The sequence below is a fragment of the Chroicocephalus ridibundus genome, chromosome 7 (assembly GCF_963924245.1).
Source record: "Chroicocephalus ridibundus chromosome 7, bChrRid1.1, whole genome shotgun sequence".
Classification (NCBI taxonomy): domain Eukaryota; kingdom Metazoa; phylum Chordata; class Aves; order Charadriiformes; family Laridae; genus Chroicocephalus; species Chroicocephalus ridibundus.
Genome location: NC_086290.1, coordinates 55,626,120 through 55,644,968, shown reverse-complemented (window position 1 = coordinate 55,644,968; position 18,849 = coordinate 55,626,120). Strand labels below are relative to the sequence as shown.

At 60.9% G+C, this 18,849-nt stretch overlaps 1 protein-coding gene and 1 long non-coding RNA gene across 3 annotated transcripts; one reads left to right on the top strand and one right to left on the bottom strand.

The window, feature by feature from the left end:
* Positions 1–1,026: 1,026 nt before the first annotated feature.
* LOC134518178 (uncharacterized) lies at positions 1,027–3,316 on the bottom strand. The gene is made up of 2 exons (XR_010071891.1): positions 3,237–3,316; positions 1,027–1,416 (listed from the first exon to the last, which is right to left on the bottom strand). It is a non-coding gene; the product is annotated as an uncharacterized LOC134518178 (long non-coding RNA).
* A 1,248-nt stretch (positions 3,317–4,564) lies between these two features.
* On the top strand, positions 4,565–18,674 carry WDR81 (WD repeat domain 81). 2 transcript variants are annotated; one of them, XM_063340549.1, is made up of 11 exons: positions 4,565–4,984; positions 6,264–9,830; positions 10,527–10,634; positions 10,740–10,930; positions 12,891–13,081; positions 13,350–13,515; positions 13,696–13,861; positions 14,177–14,875; positions 15,051–15,196; positions 15,458–15,637; positions 16,584–18,674. In XM_063340549.1, the coding sequence occupies exons 2-11, from the start codon at positions 6,272–6,274 to the stop codon at positions 16,908–16,910; spliced, it is 5,733 nt and encodes a 1,910-aa protein (XP_063196619.1). In that variant the 5' UTR covers positions 4,565–4,984; positions 6,264–6,271; the 3' UTR covers positions 16,911–18,674. The 2 variants fall into 2 exon arrangements, with proteins under 2 accessions (XP_063196619.1, XP_063196618.1); XM_063340548.1 differs by having other exon boundaries at positions 6,261–9,830.
* The last annotated feature ends 175 nt before the right edge of the window (positions 18,675–18,849 follow it).

Sequence of the window (18,849 nt, the reverse complement as noted above, 5' to 3'; positions counted from 1 at the left end):
CTCCACTTCTGCCCCTTAATGAACACCAGGCCCCTTCCTGCACATCACTAGGTGCCAAAATTTGGTAGCAGCTAAAATTTGGTCGCATGCCTTGGATGGCTGGAGCCTGGAGAGGCGCAGATTTAGTTGAAACTGTGCAGACTTATTTCAGCACAGGGCCATTCCTCCCTGCCCGCCCTCGGAGCTGGAATGAGCTGTGATCTTTCTGGCAGGCCCCGAGCAGCAGCACCCAGACACTCCTTTGCTTCCCAAGGCCAAGGCAACCTGGGAGCCGGTGGTCCCAGCAGCCCCATGCCCCATGGGAAAGGCAGCTCCATGGGTGCAGAGGCTCCCAGGAGCCCTCGCTGGGTCCACACAGAGACATTTCACCCTGCCCCGAGCCATAGGGGAGCCATACAGCTCCCCTCTCGCCCAGTGCAAGGCCGGGGGGGTCTCCATCCCTGGAGAGCAGCTTCCAAGTCCCCTTTGGGGCCATCTTCTGCTTCTGTCCAACAGCCAGGCAGAGCCTGGACCATGGAGGAGCCCGGCAAGGTTCACCTGGGCCCCTCTCAGCGCTGCTGGCTCCAAATACCTGGAATCCTGGTGCTGCCCCAGGGCTGGCCACAGGCGGGGCTGCCTGGCCTTGCAGGACAGTGATTTCTGGAACAGACGTCTGGATCCATGCGTGACTCGGCCCTGAGTCACCCGCTCCCAGCAGCCCAGCCCCACCGCACCCAACCAGCACCAGGGCAGCGTGGGTGCGGAGACAGCCCTCTCCTGCGGCTCCATCCCACCGCCCAGCGTGTTGCAGGACTAATCCTGCTCCTGAGCTCAGCAGCAGGTCAGTCCTGCGAGCTACACCCCACCTCGGGTCACCTCTTTTGCTCAAACCAAGGGGACTTGAACAACCAACCCTCCACCCACGGACTGATGCAGCATCAGCCAGGGACCGAGCTCTGACTCTACACCCCCTCCCCAGCACCCACCATCCTCCCATCAGGCAGATCCGGGCACCCCACAGGCAACAAACTTCCTAAAACTCAACTGTTGAGCAAAACAGAAAGTTTAATGCCTCTTTCAGTCTTTCAGCTAAATGCCACCCTACCAGCAGGGCGGGCAACGACCCCGCTCGACAGCCCCGCTGGCAGGGCTGCCAGGCAATCCCCCAGCCATAGCTCTGTCTGGAGGCGGCGAGGAGATTTCTTCATCCCGGTCAGGCTCATCCTCAGCCCTCAAATCCACAGGCTGCTGCAGAATGGCTCCTCCCGGTCGCTCGGGGCACGGCTCCGGCTGAGATCCAAAGGTCCCGGTGACGAGAAGAGAGTGGCTACATTCAACAGTTCTTCAACTGGCAGCTTTAGCTACTAGAGAAGGACATAAAGCTTGCCACTGAAGAACTGGTGCTGGTTAGCCAGGAGCGGGGCGGCGGAGCAGCACCTGGGAAGGGAACACACACATCAGAGACAGGATGGAATCGTGCCGAGCCGAGCCGTCACCCACAGCTGCCACCCCCGGCGGCAGAGCTGCTCCTCTCCCCCACCCCAGCACTAAGCCCTGATCCACCGCCTCGTCCTTCCCCCCGAGGGCTGAGATCCCACAGGATCACCCCTCTGTCGCAGGGGATCCAGAGGCAGCTCCGACCTCGCCTCTACCCATCCCTCCTCTCTCCCAAAGCAGATGGTGCATCGGCTCTGGCACCTGCAGCCGGCCCTAAACCGCGAGTGACGGGGCAGGGAAATCAAGGCCGTTTCTGCCGGAAAAATAAGAGATAAACCAGCCTGCTCCGGCAGGGACCGGTGGCCGCAGCAGGGAGGCCGCTGCAGGTAGGGGTTAAGGCATTCCCCACTCACCTCGGGCATCCGCGCTGGCAGGGTCCCACCTGGCCGGGGGCCAGCTGCCGCCGGGGAAGACACTTTGTCAGGCGGCTGCTGCCAAGCCCGCGCCGGGGGAATTTTGGGGAGCGCAGCCTTTTTTCCGTGTTATTTTGTCAGAGGATGAGGACGCCAACCCCGGGGGCCTGGTGTGGGACCCCACTGCTGCCCGTTCCACCCGGGAAAAAAACCCCCTTTTCCGCACTGCCCAGCGTTTTGGCTGCGGGGATTGACTTCTGGGAAAGCCCCGGGCGTCCAGCCCTGCTGGGGGGGACAGATGGCCCCAGGAGACCCCCCCCCAGCCGGCCACCACACCATCTGCCCCGCAGCATCCCTCCTGCCAGCGTCACCCCCAAGGCACTCGGGATCCCGGCTGGCCCCGAACCTTCGCGGGTGGCGGGGGAAGGCCGGGGTCCCGGTGGGTGTCGGGGCGGGAGGCTGCGGGGTGGCTCCCGGTTGCGGGGCCGGTGGCGGCGGGGCGCAGCGGCGGCGGGGCCTGGCGGGGATGCCGAGCATTCCTGGCGTGCCGGGTACATCTGGTCCGGATTCCAGCGAGCGGGTCCCGGCCCTGCTCCACCCCCGCTGGCCCGTGAATCAGCACCCCGGCTCCGCCGGCACCGGGGGCCCTTGCCAGTACCGGGGGCTGACGAGGGGGGGACCCCGCCGGTAACGGGAGATCCCCTCCACCCCTTCTCGGCACCGACAGACGTTACCGACACCGGGGAGGGCCCCAGTGGGAGCTCGACCCGCTAATAAAACCCGCAACCGGTGCCCCCCTCCCGGTTTAACCGGGTCATCCCTCCCTCCCCCCCGTCCCCCTCTGGGTAAAACCAATTCCCCCTCCCCCCGCTAACGGAGACAGCTCCCCGCCGCCGCTCCACGGTAAAGCCGGTCCCTCCGGTCCCCCGCGGGGTACCCCGCCGGCCTCCCGCCCGCTCCGCTGCCCGGGATGCTCCAGTCCGTGATCACGGCGGGGAGCGGCCCCGGGTCAAAGTCTGCCCCGCCCGGTCCCGGAGTGAAGGTCACCCCCGGGGTGGCCACCGCCCGTCGCGGGGTGGCCCCGGCCGCGGCCCCGCCCGCCCCACCGGCACCCCCCGGAGCGGGGACCGCGCCCCGGTCCCGCTCCCAACCCCCGCCCCCCCCACACCCCGCCCCGCCGCCACCGGGGGCGAGGCCACCGGGCCCAGGCGGCGCCCGCGGCGCCCCGGAGGGGTCGCGCTGACCCGAGCCCCTCCTTCCACCGCCACCACCCTACCCGGGGGAAAGGTGACCTTTCCCCGGTGGGACTACCGGGCGCGGCGGGGCTGCCGGGCCCCTCGACCCCCGGCGAACCGGCGGCCACCGGCTGCCCTTAACGCCCGCCCCAGCGCGGCCGCCCGGACCCACCTGCGCGGCGCGGCCCGACGCCATCGCCCCGGCCCGGCCCGGCCCGGCCCGGCCCGGTGCCGCCGCCGCCGCCTCCCCCCGCCGCCGCGCGCGCCGGCTCCCGTCTCGGATCAGCTGGCGGAGTCATGACGCAGCCACCCACCGGCCCCACCCCCGACCAATCGCCTGCCGGCACGGGCGGCACACGCCCCGCCCCCGCCGCTCCCGCCCCCCCGGCGCGATTGCCGCTCCCTCCCGCCAATAGCCGCCCAGCACGGCCCGCCGCCCAACCAATGGGAAAGCAAAGCGGGCGCTCTCGCCCCGCCCACCCCGCCGACGGCGCTGGGCTCTCCCCACGGCCAACCGGCGGTTGCCTAGGAAACGGCGGGGGGCCCCGCCCCGCCGCGGGGCATGCCGGGAAGTGTAGTGCAGCGCGGCGCTCCCGGCATGCCCCGCGTGCTGTGAGTTGGCATTTTCCAGCGGGTGAAGAAGGAGGCGGTGGGGGGGGGAGCTCTTAAAGGGCCCGGCCCCTCCTCGGTGGGGCCTCCCCCGTCCGCCCCTTCCCACCTTTCGGGCGGCGCCTTTTTTCCCCGGCTGGGGGGGCGGGGGGGGTTGTGGAGGGACACACACACACACACAGAGTCCCCCCCCACCCGATTCCCAGAAGTTGCTCGAAGTCGGCGGCCCAATCAGAAGTGAGAGCTCCGGCCGCCGCCGACCAATCGGCGGGCGACGGGGGGGGCGGGGCCGCGGGAACTCGGCTGACCCCGATGACTTGGCAGCGCCCGCGCGATGACTGGACAACTTCTTTAAAGGGGCCGCGCACCCCACCGGGGAGAACCGGAGGGGCCCGGGGTGGGAGCGGGAGCGCCGCGGCTGCTCGCGGCAGCCGCGGCGCTCCCGCTCCCACCCCGGACCCCGTGGGCAGCTGCGGGGCGAGCTCGGAGCGTGGTGGACCCGCGGGTCGTCGTCGGCGTTGCCTCTTTAAGGCCGTTTCCTGCCCTTCGCCCCAGTAACAGCTGATTGCAGCGAGCCGGGGGCGGGGGGGGCCAATGGGCTGCCTCCACGTCCCGCCCACGTGACTCCCACGCGCGGCGCTGCCCGGCGGGAGCTCCCCCTTCCCTTCTTTGCGTTCTTAAAGGGGCCGCTTGGGGCCGGGGCGCAGAGGGAAGGTCCGGCCGCAGGAGGGTGACCGGGCAGAGCCGCGCACGGCGGTAGAGCCCCGGCGGCGGCTGCGGGACTCGTCCCGGTTCACGGTGACCGGGCAGAGCCCCGTGGAGGGGAGAACCCCGGGGCGGAGTGAGGGGGCGGCCTGGCCCCGCTTCCCCCGGCCCGGCACTCACCTGGCCGCCGGTGGGGTCCACCTGCCGCCTCCCGCCGCGGCGGCGACCCCCTTTTAAGGCCGGCTGCCTCGTCAGCTCGGCTCGCCCGATTCCAGCTGACAGCGCCGAGCGCCTTTGACGTCACCGTGACCTCAGCCGGCGCCGCCGCGTCATGCCCCGCCGCCTGCCCATGTATAGGCACCGCGCCCCGGCCTTGCGCAACCCGCACTCCCCCCCCCTCCCCGCCCCCGCGGCCGCTGGAGGGAGCCCGGTCCCCGCCCCGGGGCCACCGGGGCTCGGAGGGGTGTGTGTGTCCCCTCGTCCCCCCCCCGCCTCCCTCCCTCCCGCCGGGCACATGGCGGCGCGGCGGCCGCATGTGACCGCTGTCACCTGACCAACATGGCCGGGGCCGCCGCCCGCCGCGGCTGAGCCCGCCGCCGCCGCCAGGTAACGCCGGGCCGCGGGGACACCGGGGCGGGGAGGGGGGGACACCCCCCCCCCCTCCCTCCCCCCAACCCGGGGTGGGGGGGCGAGGACCCCCCGGGACGAGTCCTCGGGCTTGTGGGGCTCAGCCCGGCTCTGCCCCCCCCCCCCCCCCCCCAGCCCCGATAGCGAGGGCCCCCTGGGGCTGGGGTCCGGTGCCCGGGGCTGCCTCACCTGCCTGGTGCCGGGGACGTGCTCCTTGCTGATGGGCATCCTCCCGCGTCACCCCCCGGGGCTGCGGCAGTGCCGTCGTGTCCCCCCTTCCTGGCCCTGGGATTGCAGAGGTCCCATCGTGTCCCCTCCCCCGGTACCGGGGATGCAGAGGGCCCGTCATGCCCCCTTACCCATCGTGGGGGCTCTGTAGGTGACATCGTGTCCCCCCACCGCCTGCAGAGGTGCCATCATGTCCCCCTCCCTGGCCGTGGAGGTGCCATTGTGTCCCCCCGCTGTCCCTGGGCCTGCAGAGGTGCCATCGTGTCTCCTCCCGCAGCACCGGGGCTGGGGAGGTCCCATCACGTACCCTCACCAGCTGCAGAGGTACCGCTGTGTCCCCCCCGCCAGCCCTAGGGCTGCAGATTTCCCATCACGTCCCCTTCCTTGGCTATGGGGGTGCCATTGTGTCCCCCGCACTGTCCCTGAGCGTGCAGAGGTCCCATCAAGTCCCCTTCCCCAACCCTGTGGCTGTGCAGGTCCCATCATGCCTCCCCTACTCGTCCCATCATGTCCCCTTCCCTGGCCCTGGGGCTGCGGAGTTCCCATCATGTCCCCCCCACCAGCCCTGGGGCTGTGGAGGTCCCATCGTGTCCCCCCACCAGTCCCATTATGTCCTCCCTCCCCGTCTCTGGTGCTGCAGAGGTCCCACTGTGTCCCCCCTGGGCCTGCAGAGGTCCCATCGTGTCCCCTTCCCCAACCCTGTGGCTGTGTGGGTCCCATCGTATCCCCCTCCCTGGCCCTGGGGCTGTGGATGTCCCACCGTGTCCCCCTCCTTGGCTGTGGGGGTCCCATCTTGTCCCCCCGAGCCAGAGCTGGTCCCTTTTAAACCCCCACCCCTCCCTGATATAGTGTCTTTTGAGCCAGCTCCTAAAACCAGCTTTTTTTTCCCCTGGGTAGTAATGGGGAAGTGAGAGTTGCTGCACGGCGCCTGCTCGGCGGGGGAGGACTGGGGCTCCCGAGGGGAGGGCTGGGACGTGGCCATGTTCCTCCGCTCGCTCACAGCCTCTCTGGGCCCTCTTTCTCCCAGCAGGAGCCAATATGGACGGCTTCCTCCAGAGCGTGGAGAAGGACCTGAACATCGACCGCCGGCAGCTGGCCGCCGCTGCCGAGGGGACCCACGTTACCGCCTTCGTCCCGGTGAAATGGCTGGCGAGCCTCAAAGAGCGCCGGGTGCTGCCCGGCCTGTGCCCGCGGCCGGAGGGGCTGAGCGAGGTGGAGGTGAGGACGTTCCTGCAGCACTCCGTGCAGAAGCTGCCGGCGGGCTGGACGCGGGTGGAGATCCACGGGCTGCGGAAGGAGCGGCTGGCGTACCCCCTGCGGTTGCAGCCCCCCGCCTCCGACCAGCGTAACGGCAGCGTGGAGACCCTGCACGGCTTCATGCAGAGCGTCGCCTCCCAGAATTACCGAAACCTGTGGGGTCGGGCTCACTGCCTCTACGTGCGGCCGTACCGCCATGCCGATATGCCGCCCACCGTGCCGGCCCTGGATGCGCTGCGGGCTGCCCTGCAGAAGGCTTACGGTTGCCCTGTCCTTCAGGTGGGCAAGAGCGCGCCCGGTGCTTCCCCTGCCAAGGAGAACGTGGCGGCCACCAAGGGGGTGCCCTCCTGCCCCAACGTGCTGCATGCCGAAGCTCTGCTGGAGTCGGCCACCATGCTGTACGTCGTCTACCCCTACGTGCAGTACTGTTTGCATGACATCGTGACTTTCAGCCCAGCCAAGCTCACCAATAGCCATGCCAAAATCCTCTTCCTCCTCTTCCACGTGCTCCAGGCCATGAAGGCTTGTCACCAGGCGGGTCTGGCTTGCGGCGCCTTTTCCCTTCGGGATGTGGCTGTGGACGAGAAGCTGTGCAGCCGGCTCCGTGTGAACTTCAGAGAGTACGAGGGACCGAAGGAAGAGGAAGTGAATCTGGAGGCTGGTCTGGAACAAACGAGCGAGCAAAACAGCGCTGGTGTGCGAGGGCAGGAGGCGAGGTGCACCGCCTGCCAGAAGGACCTCCGAGACCTGGTGTTACAGTGGGTACATGGGCAGGTCAGCAACTTTGACTACCTTATGCGTCTAAACAGTTTGGCTGGGAGGAGAATGGGAGACCCCAATTATCACCCAGTTCTTCCATGGGTGGTGGACTTCACTACCAAAAACGGCAAGTTCAGGGACCTAAGAAAATCCAAGTTCCGACTCAACAAGGGAGACAAGCAGCTGGACTTCACCTATGAGATGACCAAGCAGGCGTTTGTTGCTGGTGGGTCAAGCGGGGAGCAGCTCCACGTCCCCCATCACATCTCCGATGTCCTTTCGGATATCACCTACTATGTGTACACAGCTCGGAGGACACCCAAGGCAGTGCTGTGCTGCCACGTGAGGTCCCAGTGGGAGCCCAACGAGTACCCAGCCAGCATGGAGCGCATGCAGAGCTGGACCCCAGATGAGTGCATCCCAGAGTTTTATACGGACCCCTCCATCTTCCGATCCATCCATCCAGACATGCCCGACCTGGACGTGCCATCTTGGTGTAGCTCCTACGAGGAGTTCATCAAAGTCCACCGCATGCTGCTTGAGAGCCGGGAAGTTTCTCAGGACCTCCACCACTGGATTGATCTCACTTTTGGGTACAAGCTGCTGGGGAAGGATGCTGTCAAGGAGAAGAACGTCTGCCTCCATCTAGTAGACAACCACACGCATCTGACGACGTACGGGGTCGTGCAACTTTTTGACCAGCCGCATCCCAGGCGCATGGTGGGACCTGCCTACACGCCTGCTGAAGCTCCAGCCATTGCCCGGCCCCTTCTCCAGAACATCAGGGAGACTGTGTTTTTGGAGGACATCCAAGGCCAGGTGACAGATGCGGTTAATGGGCTGGTCCTGGAGGCTACTCCTAGTGAAACCACCTGGTCTGGGGAGAAACCCGTCGCTGGTGAGGATGAATTAGAGCAAGGCATGGAAGCCCTGGATTCGATTTCTGCAACTAGTAGAGCTGCTGATCAGCCCTGTGCCACTGTGCCTTCAGCACAGCCCTCCACCCTCCCTGCTTATGCCACTGAAGGCAAAACCTCAGGTGTCCGACCTCACCGTCGGAGCAAGACAGGTGCTGTGGATCAGGTTGACATGAAGATCACGCTTCCTGAAGGCTTCAATCCGCTCCAGGCCCTGGAAGAACTGGAGAAACTGGACAATTTCTTGGTTAAAGGCTTAAGCACTGAGATGCAGCTAATGGAGCAGCCGTGGGAAGAGCCACCCCTGGGTCTCTCGGACCTCTTCCAGAGGGACATGCAAGCTTTGGGCATTCTGGTAGCTGAGATTATATTTGCACCAAGGATTCGTCCTTCGAAGCCTGACGCATCCCTGTTGGAGCGGTTCCTGATGGTGCGTAATCTGTGTCGCTACCACCCCAAGGAGATCCCGGCCCCACTCCAGCACGTGCTGCACGTCCTGCTGCAGCTGAGTGTGCCGGTGGAGAAGCTCCTGAAGACCAAGCTGGGCAAGGGCATGGTGCAGTTGTTTGAATACAAACCCGTCTCCCAGGGCCTCCCCCCACCCTGTCCCACACAGCTCCTCAGTCCCTACAGCTCTATTGTCCCCTTCCCCACGTACTTCCCAGCCCTCCACAAATTCATTTTCACCTATCAGGCAAAGAAGATAGAGGATGAAGGTCAGGGCCGGGAACTTGTTTTCCAGCTGTGGCAGCAGCTGGAGGGGATCCTTTCTGAAATCACTCCTGAAGGCTTGGAGATTCTGCTGCCCTTCATCTTGTCTCTGATGTCCGAGGAGAATACTGCTGTCTACGCAGCGTGGTATCTCTTTGAACCTATAGCTAAATCCCTAGGTCCGAAGAATGCCAATAAATACTTGCTCAAGCCGTTGATTGGAGCATATGAGACCCCCTGCTACCGCCACGGCAGGTTCTACCTCTACACAGACTGCTTTGTCGCCCAGCTGATAGTGCGCCTGGGGCTGCAGTCCTTCCTCCTGAACCTGCTGCCGCACATCCTGCAGATTCTCGTTGGCATCGAGAATTCACGGGAGGAGAGCAAAGCCCTCCTCGGCACGGCTGAAGATGATGAAAGTGGAGGGGAAAGCCCGGTGTCGTGCGTGTTTGGGGAGGAGATCAAAATGGATGTAGAGCATGGCTCCGCTGCACTCGATCTCCTCGACTACACCTCTGGTGTCAGCTTCCATGACCAAGCCTACCTGCCCGAGGGCGAGGACTTCCAGAGCGGCCTCTATGTCGGGGAGACTCTTCAGCCTCAGGAGCAGGAATCGCTCAGCCTTGGGCGGCTGAGTGACAAGAGCAGCGCCAGCGAGGTGTCCCTGGGAGAGGACAGACCTGCGGACGGGGATTCCCAGAAGGACAAGAGCAGCCTGAAGTCGATGGACAGCAGCCAGGACTTGAAACAGAGCGAGGACTCGGAGGAGGAGGAAGAGGAGCATGATGAAGAGGAGCACGATGATGCCACGGTTGATGCGGAGCTGACGGTGGCCGTGGATGCTGGTGCCTCCGTGGATGTCACCCTGGCTGATGACAGCAGCGAGCCAGAGGATGGAGAGGGAGAGGAGCTGCCGGATCACTCGGATGACAAAGAGCAGACAATTCTGTTGGGTAAGACCCTGCTAGCGTTGAGCCTTTCTGCTGAGCGTGGCAAACCCAGTAAATCATAGAATCACAGAACCGTCGAGGTTGGAAGGGACCTTTCAGATCATCGAGTCCAACCATCGACCTAACTGACAAACCCCATCACTACCCCGTGTCCCTCAGCACCACGTCTGCCCGTCTGTTAAATCCCTCCAGGGATGGCGATTCCACCGCTCCCCCGGGCAGCCTCTTCCAATGCTTGACAACCCTTTCGGTGTAGAAATTTTTCCTAATATCCATCCTAAAGCTCCTCTGGCGCAACTTGAGGCCGTTTGGTCTCATCCTATCGCCTGTTAACTGGGAGAAGAGAGCAACCCCCACCTCTCTACACCCTCCTTTCAGGCAGAGAGCGAGAAGGTCTCCCCTCAGCCCCCTTTTCTCCAGGTTGAACACCCCCAGCTCCTTCAGCCGCTCCTCATAAGACTTGTTCTCTAAAAAAAAAGCAGTGAGTGGGAGAAGGGGAGAGCCTGGGAAGAAGTGGGTCCAGATTTGGGGGTGTCTGTGGTCCCAGCTTGGGAACAGTGATGAAACCAGTGTAAAAGGCCAGGTCTCCGCTGAAGCCTGTGGATCTGAGACCCAGGGAGCTGCCTGCGGGGAGCAGCCGGGTGATAGCTAATCTGCGCCGTGCCGGGCTTTGTCCTTGCGACTGTTTTTGTTTTGCAGACACAGCCTGTAAGATGGTGAGGTGGCTCTCAGCCAAGCTGGGCCCTACCGTCACGTCCCGCTTCATCGCCAGGACCCTGCTCCGTCTGCTCACCTCCTGCTACATCGGTAATGTCTGCTCCTGGGACCCCAGGGTCCCAAACCGGTCTGCTGGGGTGCCTGGTGGCCCGGGTGTAGCCTGCTCCTTCGGCTCATGATGTTGTCTCTGGGCAGGCCCCACCAGGCAGCAGTTTGTACCAACCAACGATGAGAACAGTCCCCTGAGTACAGGAAATATCTACCAAAAACGGCCGGTGCTGGGAGATCAGGTGTCCAAGCCAGTGCTGGCCTGTCTCGTCCATGTGGCGTACCTGTACGGAGAGCCCGTCCTCACCTACCAGTACCTGCCCTACATCAGCTACCTGGTTAGTATTGCCTTTTCTCCTCTTCTCGCACGCGTTGGGGCGAGAGCTGTGTGCAGGCGCAAAAGGAGGTGGCACAGAAAATAGTCCAGGCTTGCCAGCAGCCTCCTGCGTAAAAATTTGTGCTCGGTTGAGCTCCATCTGGGCCAGTGTGGGCTGAGCAGCTCTTGCTGTGTTGGCCGGGCAGGGCTGTGCTGATGCAGCCAGAAGAGACACTTTCACCCCCAGCCAGAAGCTCTGGATCTCTCCCAGAGAGGCGCACGGCTGCGTACGTGGGCTTTGCTCTTTAGCAAGCCTCGGCCACCGCGGATCTGCATTGGGCTGCTGCATCCCCTCCTTCCCCCTTTCAGTTGCGGGCTTTCCCTCTCCAGACCCTTTGCTGGCACGCGCGGAAGCCAGAGAAAAAGGTTTTCTTTTGCTTTGCTGGGCGAGCGTGCCGAAAACGGAGCTGGCACAAGGGTGGGATTGTGATAACGGGCAGGCGGAGCAGCTTGGGCTGCTGCGGGATTGCTGGAGCGAGTGTTTTTTAGAGGTCTGTATGGCTAGATAGGGCATGAGCTGGGGAGAGACTAAAGGAGGTTTTCCAACTGTATAAAAATACTGGCAAGACTTACAAACTCTTCAGCTCAAAATTCGTAGCTGAACAGCAAGAAGAAAATGCGTGTAAGGCAGCTGGTTGAAAAACAAACCAATTTTTCATAAAAAAAAAAAGTCTTTGAATGTTTTAAACAGGCTTGTTTTTCGTATTGCTCCCTTTTTAGTGGTTATAAACACTTTGGTTATGGATTCTTGTTTAAATGGAAAACTTCAATAGCTTTTTGATAGTATAAACGTAGAGGAAAAGAGGCCACAGCTGTTCATTTGAAGAAAACAAAAGGGCATTGTCAATTTTTCCAGTGTTGAAGGGGAGATTTTTCAGGGGAAAAAATCCCATTTTTCAGCAAAATCATTCTCCACCCAGTTGCAATCATAGCTCCAGCTGTTCTGCTTTGCTTTACTTAACTTATTGCTTGGGGGCACGGGGGGGGGAATTAATACCCCCGTGAACAGCATTTGGCAACCTGATATTAAAGCGACGAAACTTGTGGGTCACAAATAGGATAAAGCCAATCCTTCTTGCAGGATTTGGCAGAGTGGATATTTTGTGAGAGGAAGAGCCTCTGTGATGAGCTGGAAGATGGCAGGTGGACAAGAAATATAGCGGAAACTGGGAATTGTTTGTGGTTTTTGCTATTGGCTCTCTTGTCTTGGGTGTTTGATTTGTCTAGGAGTTAGGAAATAGGACGATCTAGAAGGAAATCTTTCAGGGTTGCTGTGGATGTTGTTAACTCTTTGGCATTGCTGTAACCAGCATCGGTACCTTGTCAGCAAAAAAGGATGTGCTCTTCTGCTCGTGAAGTTATGAGCAGCTCGACTTCCAGAAGTCAGCAGCAGGTTTGCCCATAATTTGTGATTGGATCTTTCATGCAAGGGCTGTTCCTCTGCAGTCTGTGCGTCCGGGCTCAACATGGCATGGGATGAAGACACTGATTCTCGCTTTAAGTCGCCTGTACGTCATAGGTTTCCCCTCTTCCTGTGCTGGCAAAGGATGCTCTGCAGTGTCCAGGCTGGTGATGATCTGGACCAGTCCGGAGTTGTCTCTCTCCCCTCTGAGTTTCCCAGCTGTGGGAGCATCCTGCAGGGAGATGCCCTCCAGAGGACACGTGTGAGCTTGAGGATGCCCTGCCCCATCCTCTCCAGGCTCATCTCTTGTGCTGACAACCGTCCATCAGTTTTCAGGCTCATCCCTTGAGTGTGAGACATGAGTTGCCGTTGAGACTCGGTGCTCAGGTTCCTCTCCCAGGGGCTGTGACCAGCGCTACGGTGCCGGGTTTTGAGGCTGAGCTCAGGGGATCCTGGGCTCACCCTTGATGTGTCCTGCTGGGAAGATGGTGGCCCTGGCACTGGAGGACTCCTTTTGCAGGTTGCGCCCAGCGGCGGGTCCGGTGGTGGCCGGCTGAACAGTCGGAAGGAGGCAGGGCTCCTGGCCGCTGTGACGCTGACTCAGAAGATCGTGGTGTGTCTCTCGGACACCACGCTCATGGACATTCTCCCCAAGATCAGCCAGGAGGTGCTGCTCCCGGTGCTGGGCTTCCTCACTTCGCCGGCCGTCGGGTAAGTGCTGTAGTCTGCCGTGTCTTCAGCCAGGATCGGCACAACTCAAAATGGGGGATTTGGAAATGGTTCTGTGGGAACCTTAATGCTTCTGGGGTTGTGGGGCTGCTCCTGCCGTGGTGTGCGCCTCCTTGTGCTGGTACGCAGCATGCACGTAGAGCTTGTGCTGATCAAGGCCTTCTGAGAGCACTGACAAGGCAGGAAGCATGAAGCAGAGGGGAAAAAAGGGATATGTGGAGGGCAAGCTGGTAACGGATGTCCTCTTCAGTTTCCCCAGTGGTGCCCAGGCCCGTATTGTCCTGTGCGTTAAGACAATCAGCCTAATTGCCTTGATCTGCCTGCGGATTGGGCAGGAGATGGTGCAGCAGCATTTGAGTGACACAGTGAGAAACTTCTTTGGGGCGTTCTCACTGGTGCAGGAGCTGCAGGACCAGGTCAGTGATGTGGGAGAGGTCCTCCTGCCATCCCCCAGTACCCCGCTGCGGGAATGTGGTGGGCATACCCGCATACACCAGTACTGGTGTCATCAGTGCCCAGCCCAGGCTGTATTTGTGTAATTAAGTATGTGGTGAGCGCATCTGATGTTGTGTATCTTCCTGTTTTCTCTCGTCCAGGGGTTGACGGCGGAGTCGGTGAGCAGCTGTGAGGTGCCGGTGATGGAGGTGCCCCTCTCAGATGGGAAGATGCTGGCCCTGGATCCGGCCGTGCTGATGGAATTACAGAAGGTGTTTAACCCTGAGATGGCCTACATCACCTACATCCCCTTCTCTTGCTTGCTAGGTACGGCTTGGCCACCATCTCCTGGGATTTGTGAGAGAGCTCCGTGCTCTGTGCACGCATGCTGGACCTGAGCTCGGGAGAAGTCAGAGGGCTTAGGGCTGCTGGGGGAAACTCACAGCTTCTGCACTGTGGCTTGGTCCGCTTGCTGGGCTGGGAGCCCACCGGGCTTCAGGCTGCTTTGGCTGGGAGCAGCGTGTGGCTGGCTTGTGGGGGACATTGTCTTCACAGCCCTGTGCTGACCCTTCTTCTGGTGATGGTGGGGGATGATGATGATGGGGAAATCCCTTCCTTTGAAGCCACCTTTTCTCCCTTCAGGTGATGTTATCCGGACGGTGGTGCCCAACCACTCGCTGGTGGAGAAGCTGGCCAGCCTCTACCTGGAGAACGTGAACCCCAAGAGCCTGCAGGTGGTTAGCCTGGAGCAAACACCGAGTGCGGCGGGCTCAGACCAAGATATGCGAGGGACCGAGCCCTTCTCTAGCCACCACGAGGACAGTCACTCCGGTACTTTTGGGAGCGTGCTGGTAGGGAACCGCATCCAGGTCCCTGTGGACACACAGCGTGAGGGTCTTGGCTTGCTTCGCCTCAGTGCTGGCACCGATGGCTTCATTCCCAGCTCATCCAGCGAGGAGAATGCCCTGAAGCACGACCTTCCTCGCAGCACTCACATGCTGTGTGGGAACTGGCTGGCCTACTGGCAGTATGAGATTGGGGTGAGCCAACACGACCCCCGCTTCCACTTCCACCAGATCAAGCTGCAGAGTTTCTCAGGGCATTCAGGGGCCATCAAGTGCGTGGCACCGCTCAGCAGCGAGGACTTCTTTCTTAGTGGCAGCAAGGACAAAACTGTCCGCCTTTGGCCCTTGTACAACTACGGGGATGGCACCAGCGAGGTGCCACCGCGCTTCACGTACGCCGAGCACAAGAAGTCAGTTTTCTACGTGAGCCAGCTGGAGGCATCGCAGCACGTGGTGAGCTGTGATGGGACCGTACACATCTGGGACCAGTTCACAGGTAAGAAGGGAAAGGGTGAGGGCTGGCTGGAGTGAACTGGTCCAGTCCTTAAAGACAAGAGGGGCCATACTGAGTTTTGGTGGCTCCCGCTAAAAAACAGTGCAGAACTGGAGATTTGCTGTGTATACCTTCTCCATACATCTACTGCTGTAACTTCTCCGTTGTGTTTTCACAGGTAAGCTTCTCCGGACGTTTGATGAATTAGACAGCAAAGTCCCCATCACAGCTGTGACCACCATGCCGCCTCCCCATCACAGCATCTCTGTGGCCAGCGCAGACTCCGTGCTGCGTTTCATCGACCACAGGAAGCCAGGATTACAGGTAGGGAGCCTGGCGCTCTGCGAGCCACCCTCCTCCATCCCTGTGCTTAATCATAGAATCACAGAATGGTTCGGGTTGGAAGAGACCTTAAAGATCATCTGGTTCCGACCCCCCTGCCCTGGGCGGGGACACCTGAACACAGCTGATCCAAAGCCAGCTGTGATGACTCCACAAAAGCCAGCTGGACCCCAAGGTCTCTTGTCTCGTAAGTGCCAGATCCCCTGATCTTCGTCCCCAATAGCTGGACTCTCTCTCTTGCAGCACGAGTTTCGCCTGGCCAGTGGGGTGAGCGCTGGGCTCATCCGCTGCTTGGCTGTCAGTCCGAACGGGCGCAGCGTTATGGCTGGCTTCTCCTCTGGTTTCATTGTGCTGCTGGACACCAGGACAGGACTCATCATGCGAGGGTGGCCTGCCCACGAGGGAGACATCCTACAGATCAAGGTGCGAAGTCCGGCTGGGGTCAGGGTAGGGGGTTGCTTTGTGGGCCTCATGGACCCACTGAGGTTGCCTGAAGCATCCTTCTGGCACGCGCTGCTTGGCAGGGCTTGTCTGCACAATCCGGGTGTTCCTCCATCCCTTGCTGTGTCCCCAAGAGGCTCGTCAAGCTCTCCTGCCCCATGGTTAGACCTGCGGGTGGCTGGTCTTGGCCCAACCTGTGCTGAAGGGAGATCAGCCCTCCCAGGCGTCGGTCCCTGCCGAGCAGGTCTGCAGCAGGGGCAGGGAGGAGACGCATCTCCCAGGAAGAAGCGAATGTGTTGCTTTCTCCACAGGGCTCTCGGCTCCCCTGGGAGAGCGTCGCTCTAATGAGTAACTCTTGTCCATATTTACCCGCCCTTAGGCAGCAGCGCCGGGGCTCCAGTGTCCTCGACCCAAATGCAGGTTAAACAAAGTTCAGCGGTCTGAGTTGTTTACCCTCTCACTAGCTCTGCTAATAAGCAGCTCCAGGCTTCTCCTACCCTCAGCAGTGTTTTCGACCGCGAGAGAGCCTCCCGATTCCTTTGCCTGAGAAGGAAAATAATTTGGCAGCTGGTTTGATGGGGAGGGAGACCGCATGATAATCTCGTTACCCACTGCAGTAGTAACAGATGATAAATGAGTCGTGCTGAGTATCAGGATGTTGTTGAGAAGAGACACAGCACACCTCTTGGAGGATAGCGCTAGGGGAGGTTGCCAGCTACCAGAGAGTCCTGTAGCTTCCAGCGTCCGCCCGGATGCCTTGTTAATACTGCTCAGTACCATCCGTTGCTTGGAAATGGCTGGGACTGTCCCAAGGGATGGTACTGGGACCGCTGGATTATTGGCAGCTACCTGCTAATCTCATTTGCAGGATGAGGGTGGGAGTTTTTATTGCAGCAGTGGTGGTTCACTGGCTTCTCCTCTCCTGCAGGCTGCAGAAGGCAACGTGCTGATCAGCTCCTCTTCGGATCATTCCCTGACTGTCTGGAAGGAACTGGAGCAGAAACCTTTGCACCACTACAAATCTGCATCTGAACCCATCCACGCGTTTGACCTCTACGGCAACGAAGTGGTCACTGGCACTGTGGCCAACAAGATTGGCGTCTACTCCATGCTGGAGTCCTCAGCCCTGCCCACCAGCACGACCAAGCTGAGCTCGGAGAATTTTCGGGGTACGCTGACCAGCCTGGCGGTCCTGCCCACAAAATGCCACCTCCTGCTGGGCTCGGACAATGGCGTCATACGCCTCCTGGCGTAGTGACATCCGTCCAAGAGCTTGTGGCTGTCCCACAGCGCTGGCAGTAGAGCCGAAAGCCGGCAGCGTTGCTTACGGAAAAGGCAGAGTTAGATGTTTCTGAACAGAGGATGCAGGGGGGAGGTGTACTTGTTAGTGAGCACTCGGTAAAGCATCTCTCACCTCTTTCTGTATCTTTAAAAAGAAAAAAGCCATAACTGAGAAACCTCCACTGCTGCTGGGAGAAATACTGGGCGTTGTAGGTCACTGTCACCCCTGCAGAGAGGCCTGGAGCTCTCCGTACCATGTGTGCCTGATCCCCAGGGGACTGTGAGCTGCCCTCCAGAGTAATAGGGACCACAGGTATCCTCCCCCTTTCAGTTAAAGGGGTTAAAGCTGCCCCTCGACAAGAAAACACCAGTAATAGCTACTGCCATCTGCACTTACCCTTCCCGTCCACTCCTGAACCACTGAACGGTCTTGCTAGGATAGCATGAGCTGGGCCTGGGAACTGCCGCCTTCAGAGCTGCGTGGTGCCAGGCATCTCCTCCTCCCGTGGTCTGTGTTCAAGACCCAGAGGGTGTACTCTTAAAAACTTTAGGTGCTGCCGGCTGAGTCTGAGCCTGTATGAGAGGAGGAGAGGTTAACTAGAGCAATTCTGCTGCCTTACTGGCTCCAGGGCAAAGACTGGGATGGAAGTCGGCCGAGGCACAAACCCCATCGGCTCCGCTGGTTCATTTGGGAATGGGCTGCTGCAGAGGGACAGTTTGGGATGGGAATGTGACCCTCCAGGGAGGCCAGAACTAGATGCTTCCATGAGGGTTTTGGCTTCTGGAGCAGTAGGGTAGGGATGGGCTGTTGTTGGTTCCTGCCCCAGCAGCACTGCATCCTGTGTTTATCTAAGGGGTGAGGAATGAATGCCCTGCGTGCCACGCGCTGGCAGCGTTCCTGAAGAAATCCTCCTTCTAATCCTCTCCGCCCTCCTTTGTGCTGGTCAGCCTCCTGGGAAAGACAGGACAGCAAAAAGGTGCTCAGTTTTGTCCCCTCCTGCCAGGGGACGTGATCCAGCATGGTCTCCTGACCTTCCCTTTGGGACAGCACCGTCTGTTCCCACCCCAAAGGCGAGGAGAGCGCTCTTTGACCCAGCAGTAGGAGCAGTTGCCTCACTTCTATTGCAGCCCTTTTCCCATCCATCCTTCAGCCTAGTCAGAGCCAGTGTCAGGGGGAGCGGGAAGCTCTTGTCCTGGGCGGAGGAGGAGCCTGCTGTGGGTTGTCCTGGAAGGGGAAAGGGCTTTCATCCAGCTGCCGGTTCATCTGAGCCACCTGCAGCCGGGAAGGCTGCCCTCCGCTTCTGGGGAGGGTGGGGAGGTGAAGTTGGCCCTTGCTACCCTTCCCTACCCAAGGGGAGCTCTCAGTCCCGTGTTGCCTATTAACCATTTGCAATAGATGTAAATATTTACTTCTAATAAACTCTTTGGAAGAGATGCAGAGGGGTGTGTGGGGCAGGTCTGTGCTGGAGGGGCCCAGGCGCGGTACGGGGCTGGCGGCAGCACTCCTGCTCTGGCAGCCAACGCTCTGCGTTCGGGCACCTCTCGTGTTCCTGGGTGAGCTGGAGGAGGGATGCTGTGAAAATGCCTTGGATGTAAGGTAGGACTCTGCTGCACGGGGATTTGGATCTGCTTTCCAAGGGGAAGTGGCTCCCCATCTTGCAGTGGCACATCCCAGAGCAGTTTGTGGTTGCAGAGCTCAGACCTGTCTCCTTTCCGCTCCTTCCCAGTGTCTGGGGTAAATTTGGGAGCCAAGAGCTGCTGCGAGTGTTGTGATTCCCACGGCTCCTTAGTGACTCCTGTCACACTGAGGACACGGGCAGAGCCAGGAAGGATCACCATCACTTCCGCATAAGGCACAAAACTGCGCAGGACAGGACTGCTGGAGTTCTGCCCGTCTTTGACACTCTTCCTCG

Bases quoted from the DNA above. Each gene is read 5' to 3' on its own strand.
- WDR81 (XM_063340549.1), top strand. From the start codon at position 6,272: ATGGACGGCTTCCTCCAGAGCGTGGAGAAGGACCTGAACATCGACCGC. The intron at 9,831-10,526 runs GTAAGACCCTGC...TTTGTTTTGCAG, and splicing joins AGAGCAGACAATTCTGTTGG to ACACAGCCTGTAAGATGGTG. The intron at 13,862-14,176 runs GTACGGCTTGGC...TTCTCCCTTCAG, and splicing joins CCCCTTCTCTTGCTTGCTAG to GTGATGTTATCCGGACGGTG.